This window comes from Eurypyga helias, unplaced genomic scaffold (genome assembly GCF_000690775.1).
Source record: "Eurypyga helias isolate BGI_N326 unplaced genomic scaffold, ASM69077v1 scaffold23523, whole genome shotgun sequence".
NCBI lineage: Eukaryota > Metazoa > Chordata > Aves > Eurypygiformes > Eurypygidae > Eurypyga > Eurypyga helias.
In genome coordinates, this window is record NW_010242161.1 from 6,772 (window position 1) to 14,079 (window position 7,308).

General features: G+C 42.2%; 1 protein-coding gene across 1 annotated transcript; it reads right to left on the bottom strand.

Annotated features, from left to right (window-relative positions):
• Positions 1-1,308: 1,308 nt before the first annotated feature.
• Positions 1,309-6,173, bottom strand: LANCL3 (LanC lantibiotic synthetase component C-like 3 (bacterial)). Its single transcript, XM_010149000.1, has 4 exons — positions 6,056-6,173; positions 4,785-4,982; positions 2,589-2,796; positions 1,309-1,491 (listed from the first exon to the last, which is right to left on the bottom strand). Exons 1-4 carry the CDS (start codon positions 6,084-6,086, stop codon positions 1,332-1,334), a joined length of 597 nt encoding a protein of 198 aa, XP_010147302.1. The 5' UTR covers positions 6,087-6,173; the 3' UTR covers positions 1,309-1,331.
• Between the last annotated feature and the right edge of the window lie 1,135 nt (positions 6,174-7,308).

Consider the following 7,308-nt stretch of genomic DNA (forward strand, 5'->3'; position numbering starts at 1 on the left):
AAATAAAAATAAATAAGTAGTAAATATATTTTAAATACTGATATGGATTTTATATTTTTTTAGTACAAATCTATGTTAGCATCTTCTTTTAGCTTTCAAGTACTCTGCCATATACATAATACATATAAAAGAGCATATAATTGCAACCTTAAGTGTTAGTGCAACTAGTGTTGAGCAACTAATTTACTTCTGTGGCTACAAATCATTTGGGCATACACATTATTTTGTTAACCAGAAAAAGAAACAGTTTTGTGTTTTGTTATTGGGTTTTTCTAAAGATCAGTGTGCCATCCAAGGTTTACATTCAGTCTGCAGGGTTTGTAGCGAACAATTCATCAAGGAAAACAGATTTCCTGTTCTCTGAAATGTGTGTGTGGTGTTGTTCGGAAATGCTGCTCTAAGTCATTGATTTTTAAAGGCAGCTTTTCTATCGCTGAACAACACTCACCTAGCAATGCCGTACCAGGAAGAAGGTGTCTGCCTGCTCTGTCTTCGCTACAGAACTCTTTGATCCAAGTCTTCTCCTCCATGGCTCCACCTATCTTCCGTGTGACAGGGAAAGTATTGACAAGAAGTGACACGGTTACAGTAAATCGGTAAGGAGACCAGCTCCTCGCCACAGCCTGAGCTCTGAAAGGGAGGGACAGATTTGGCTCTCAGTTACACGCATGAAACGTCAGTAGCTGAAACGAACCGGTGAAACTGCAGGCTAAATACATGGCTGTCTACGTAACTACCATCATATGCGTATGAAGATGGATGAGCTCCAAGATACAGGCGTTTCTAACACATGTTACTAGAATGAGTAGATGGGGTTTAGGTAAAAAATTCCAGATTTTGCCTTTGGGCGGTGTAGTGACACATCTACGACATCCTCCCTGGTAAGCGCATTGCTGCATGAGGACTTGGTTTTGCATGTCTCTTTTTAAAACCTACTGGATGCATCGCTGTTTCTTCTTTGCATGTCCCTGTAGTTCTAGCTTGCCTGTTTTTCATCCTGGGTAACCACCAAATTAAATGTTTTATAATGCCCCTTTCCCTCTCACTTAAATAATTAGATTTTGCTTCTTATTACATCTAAATATCTACCACATCAGATTCAATCACTTCCCCCACTGTTTTTTTTTTTCACTGACCCATTTTTGTTGACCACGTAATTCCCTCCCAAAGCCCCAGTGTATTTTCTTTTTCACCTGACTCCCAGCTACGTTAAGGCTAGCGTTAGTGGTACCACTGGCTTGTTTCGTAAATAGCCTCTCTTGACAAACAAGTGAAACCGCAGGTGCCCTCTCCCATCGCCACCAGGTTGTGGCCCTGGAGAATGTTACTCTCTAGACAAAGACACTGAAGAGAGGAAACTCGGCTTGGTTGGGTTGCAGCAAGTCAGTCAGGAAACACACAGTTCCTGAGAAGCCTTCATACAGACTATATACACTCTCTAATGCCCGGGAACCAGCCTTAAATTCTTCTGTAAATAAGAACTCCGCAAACCTAAGAAACGGGGAAAAAAAGAGAGTTTGTTATTATTTGGTGTCCCTGCATGTCTACTTACTTATTATTTGAAAGCATCATTTTAATAACAATGATTTCCAAAAGTAGAATGCTCATTATTTAACCTTAGGTGGAAATCTTACGCTCTCCGATTTCCACAACAAACAGAAGCCCATGAGATCTGGAAAAGCCAAACTGTTGCGATCTATACGTGTTACGCTTCTTTGAGAGCTACAAACTTTTTCTGAGGTCAAATAGCTTTTATCTTGGCTGTTATTTCAGCGGGATGTAAGCCATGTTTCCCACCGATGCAATAAACTCTGCAATGCTGATATAACTACACAAATAAAATGTTCTCATTTCAAAGCAAACGGCAGAAAATAAGTCACCCTAATTACCACTTCCTGTCATTACTATGTGCTGTAAGGAAGACAGTAACAAACATTGAATACTACCTTCTTAAAGATGGACAGTAAATTACAGAAATAAAATTAAAGATAATTGCATCACTGCAACAGGATTTTCAGTGGGATATACCTGCTTGCATCAGGACAAAATGGAATTAACCCCACCACCTGAGCAGAATAGCACAATGTCAAACTGGCTAAAGCTGAAAATGCCAGATTAAAACCCAGTAAAGTAACAGCAAAGCAGGTCCTATACTTATTTTCAGTGTTTAGTCATACAGGGTAGTGTTAAATGACCTGAAAATCAGTATGTCGAACAGCATCACATTCTACTCTACTCCTGGACTGGGGCACACAACTCGGCCGTTATGGCCTCACACCAGGATGAGACCTGGATGTGCACTGTTCCTCCCCATCCACCCCAGGTCTCACGGAAGGAGCGCAGGCTCGCAGGACGGGCGGAGGGAGCCCAGGAGAACCCAATGGTTCTCCCACCACAGGCAGCCTGGAAGCAGGACTGCTGGGCTCCCTGCAGCATGTGCCTGCCCCACAACTCACAGGCAGAACTGCCCCTGAGGCTTAAATACTCAGATTACATTGGAGGGCGGCGAGCACAGGTCTGAGCAGCTTTATAGATGTTCTTGCAACTCTCCAGTATTACCCTGAACCCAGAAAGGTAGGAATGCTCACCTCTGTGCCCTGTAAATGTATTTTGAGTTGCCAGTGAGCCTATACAGCAGCAGGAACACGTACGCACTACCAGCCACTCCATGGCATATTCCAGGTCCCTTCTTCAACAGGCCTTTCTGCCAAGTCAGCTCTCCACAGCGGATACAAGTGTCCAGGTACTGAGGCTTCTTGGAAACCAGGTAAGCTTTGGCAAACAGATATGCAATGCCTAGAGGAAAAGAGCAGTGAGATTGTCTTCTGTAGTAAGAAGACCAAAGGTTTCGTAGAAGACATAAGAAAGTAAAGATTAATACACTAAAAAACAGCAGTCTCATGCTGTACGCATGTCAGCGTTACATACCTATATGCCACATACGGAGGAGAGAGCGTCTGGTATGCTGAAAAGCACAGGGTAAGATGTACTTATCCTGTACACACCCTGTGACGACAACACTTTCAATCTTTTCAATGCATTACTGAATTTCAGGGTTCACTCTAACATTCCCGGTCTTTCTTCAGTTTAAAACAGTAGTCCAGATTTTGCCTTTAAAACAGTGAGCTCTTAGCTCTGCCTTCCATTGGTCTCAAATCCCCATTCACCTCACCTATTTGCACTGACACAAACACAAGGATGGGCAAGATAATTTCTTACGCTGACAACAGATACTTTTTTTTACTGAATGAGAAAAAGAAACTTGCTTTCCTTTTTTCAGTGGGGCCCATGGTGCTTTATTCTAGTTATAAAGTTATGCATATTAACTTCTGTTAAAAAAAAAAAAGCTTTTTGGCTTATTTTTAGAGGGGATTCAAATAAATTAATCATAATCTTCAACAGGGCACTGCACAACTCAGTTCATGGTAGCCTTAAAAGAACGCGCACAACACACAGCCAAACCAAGTGCCTAAGGAAATGTTTAGAATAGCTCACTTGTGGTCTGAATATAATATACACTGAAGTAGCTGAAAAGTGTTCTTGTAAACTACATTACCCAAGAACAGTGACAGGATACAGGATTTTCTGGGGTAGAAAAATAGCAGTTAGTGAATTTACATGTCTCTAAATATCTCAGAAAGTAACTTCTTTATGCCCTTTGGCATTCTGTCACTTTGGTCAAGTCTTGCTGCATGTCTCCACTAACAGCCAAACCCAAGTCAAAGGCCACTCTCAAGACAGTAAAACAAAGAGGGCACCTTCCCTGCAGGTTTCATCCCTAGGCCAGCCATGCTCTAGAAGTAAGTTTTCTTTCTTAAAAATAAAAAAGATTGGTAAGCAAAGGTTGTTTTCAATTCCCTTCATCATAGTGTGAGCAAGAAGCTGGTTCCTCGATCATACCAACAAAAAAGCAATGCACCAGCAGAAAGCACACTTAAGGGATGTTAATTATAATGTACTCTTTGTAATTTAAATAGAACACCTTTAAAAGCAATGCATTGATGCTCATGGGCATTCTTTAATAAAAGTTAGGTTTTCTGTAACCTTTTAGGTTCATGCTACCAAGCCAATATGACTAGTCAGCAATAAAATTCTGCCTGGGGGTAAAAAAGCAATTTCAATATACAGCATTACTTGCCAAAATTGCTAATGTACAGGATTAGATTCTGAACTGACAGACATCAGCCCTACCTCATGAACCCAAACTAAGGGTTGATTCTCTTCCTCTCTGAAAAACAGTTTTCTATAGGTGACTTTCAGAAAAAATGCCCTTTGCTAGTACAAACTCCCCTTCACATGAAAATACTTAGGTTAAATTTCTGCATTATCCATGTAATAAGTGTAGCTTAAACTTTGATTCTGATGAGGTGGGAAAAAAGCTATTCTGAAGGCCTCCCAGAACTCACAGATGTGTCTGTATCTGTGTTCTTTCACATCCTATTTCTCTGTCCAGCCATATGCTGTCTTTTGACTCAGCTGTACCATTCTTTGTGGTCTTGTCACAAAAATGAGCAAGACCGGAAAAAATACAGTTCAGGATTGCCAGAATTCTTTCAGCTGTGACCACCTATGCTTTTAAGGCAGAAAATATGCTTATCCTTCCAGCTGCTTCAGCAATAAATAATGCTCTTTACTGGATGAAAAAGCCTCAATAGTTAGCTTGCATCTCATAAAATGTCAAAACCGGTCATATATAACCTGTTTATCTTCTACATGGAATCACCTAACATGGAAAAGCAATGTGATCAGCATCTGGCTACTCATAGCATCAATGAGTAAAGAACCTGGAGCTCCATGACACCAGTGTACGAGCTCATTCTCCCGCTCGATTGCCTCTCCCAGCTCAGGAGGCCAGTTGCTGTTCTGTTCTTGGTCCATAAGAAAATCAACGCTCTGCCACACCAGCTCCTGATCTGCCGGCTGCAGGTACTCATAATAGGAAAGCAACATCTGAAGGATCGACGAAAGCCCATGTGCTGCACCTGCAAAGAACAGAAACAGTCTCGTTAGAGGGTAAGTTTAGGTCCTACCTCCATCTCTCGGCAACTTGCCCTTGGGACTGATTTCCATGTCAACTGCATGGCTCTTCCTCTTCTTTATGTGTACTACAATAGTGCTTGGGATAAAAGCTTTCTAGGTGCATGACACTGTTCCATTACTACTTCTGTCATTTCCAGTTCCCTTAGCTATGCAAAAATACACACAAATTTTCTCTGCTCTTACGCTGATATGACTGAAACCCAGTGCGTGAAGTTAAACTGAACCTAAACCGAATACTGTTTCAAGACGTTATTCTGCTTGATACACTACTGATTCTGGATCATTATTCTGAAGCCTTTGTTGAACCCAAATCAAAACTGGACCATAAATGGTATTCCCAGCTACTGACTGACAGTGTCAGTTGGTTAAAACCTGAATTTCAGTGCAAGAAATGTCTGTATCTGCCAGGGTCTGGGGTGCAGCACCACTCAGTGACTTCTCCCTCTGCTCCCCTGCCAGAGAACTCACGAACATCTGCAAACCAATCTCACACCATCTGCAGCGTGATATGGTGCCGTGAGGACTCCACTAGGGATCTCCCCAGTGACCTTCAGCACTGCTTCAGATGAGCCCCGACGAAGCTGCTCGCCATAGGTGGGAGCTGACCGTATGCTTGAGCAGCATTGCCATGGCCAAAACGCTCTGCAAGCCCCTGCATGGCCACAGCAGCCAACAGATAACATCCCCTGACAGTTCGGTCTGGTAATCTCCACACAGGCAGGGGCACCACGCCTCTCGCTGCCTCCATCTGGCAAGGGCAGATTTACTAGGGCGGAAGTGAGACAATGGAATGAAGCTGCAGCACAGGCACCTCTTGCGTTCCCACCGCCAGGCAGCATCATTCCTTCCCTCAAGCTCCTCAGCCCCCCTTCGCAGTTTCAGGAGGTTGGATGGTCCCAAGGCAGTCAGAAGAAATCCCACATTGTAGGTTTTACACATTTTCTTTCTGAAGCGTCTACTGGCTCAGCAACTACACATAGCAGCATTTTCTAGGGAGTTGGTGTGTTTTACTCACCAAGATACTCTGTGCCATAGTAGGAATACATGAGTGGGAACGGTTTCCTCTTCTTCACTGCATACTGCTTTCCTGATTCTAGTATGGCCAGGCAAATTGATTTTATTTGTGCTGGGGTCAGCACCTAAACGGAAGCATCAAAACAAACATGAAGTTGATGATGATAATTCTAGTTTTTTAGACATTTTTCAAGACTCCGTTTTTGTGCTGGTGCAGAAGACAAAGTACTGCCTCTAATCTTATGGGCATGCTGTAATGTACATCATTATTAAGAGTTCCTTACATAAACCAGTAAATTAACATAATGTTTCTCAAAAACAGTTTCATCCCATCTCTGAAAGTCAATGTCAAATCTTTAGCTAAACAGAAAAGAGGCTCCCTAAGAGCTCCTGCCTTTCCTTCCCAGAGATCTGACAAACACCAGGCAAGCTGCGGAACAACAGCCTCCAGACTGGAAAAGAGGTGTTAGGAGAAGGCAAAATAAAACAGACCTATAAAGAAGTAGATGTTACAGGCTTTACTGGGACGTACTGAGCTAGACAGATATTTCTCAGATGATATAAAAGAGGAAGCAAGGAAGAGGGTACTACATTTTAATGAAAAGCAACTCTACGTCTGTGGGTTCAGAAACATGTTAGTAAAAGAATCAGGCCTTCTTACTTAAACAAAAGAAGTGCAAGACAGGCCTCTCTGAAGAGAGGCTAGGTGTGTTTATGGGACTTCATCATCATCAACAGGTCAGCACCGCCTTTAATGCAGCCCTAAGAAGTGACTAACGCCTTACTCCTAGTGGTGTCTGAAGTAAATAAGATTGACAAATCATGTATTTCACCAGACATGAACTTCTCCAAGTTACTGACCTAAAGCATTCAGTGAGGAATCGGTTTTACAGTGTTAAGGACAGCTCCAATGCTCTGTAGTTCACTGCAATCATCCGCAATTTCCTCTGCGTCAGCCACATCTGCACGTTACTGACCAATACCCAGGTCACTAAAATAATCTAGTTTAAGTAGTGTTTTGGCTTTGGGGGAAAGCCTGTATGGCTGCTGTACTTTTCAAAAATATATTTCAACTTAGGAAAAGAGAAATGAGAGAGGAAAAAGGCAAAATGAGGCAGAAAAATGAGAAAGGCTGTAGAAATAGCTTTGACAAGATAAATAGTGATTCCAAAACTAACCAGAATATCAAGCTAATGTCTTTAAAACATTTCTGAACACATTTGGTTGTGCTATAATTTGTATTGTCACAGGATT

Excerpts from the sequence above, each read along its gene's own strand:
- LANCL3 (XM_010149000.1), bottom strand. The coding sequence starts at position 6,086 with ATGTATTCCTACTATGGCACAGAGTATCTTG. Across the intron at positions 4,983-6,055 it reads CTATGGCACAGAGTATCTTG|GTGCAGCACATGGGCTTTCG; the intron begins GTGAGTAAAACA and ends TGTTCTTTGCAG. Across the intron at positions 2,797-4,784 it reads CTGGTGTCATGGAGCTCCAG|GCATTGCATATCTGTTTGCC; the intron begins GTTCTTTACTCA and ends CTTTTCCTCTAG.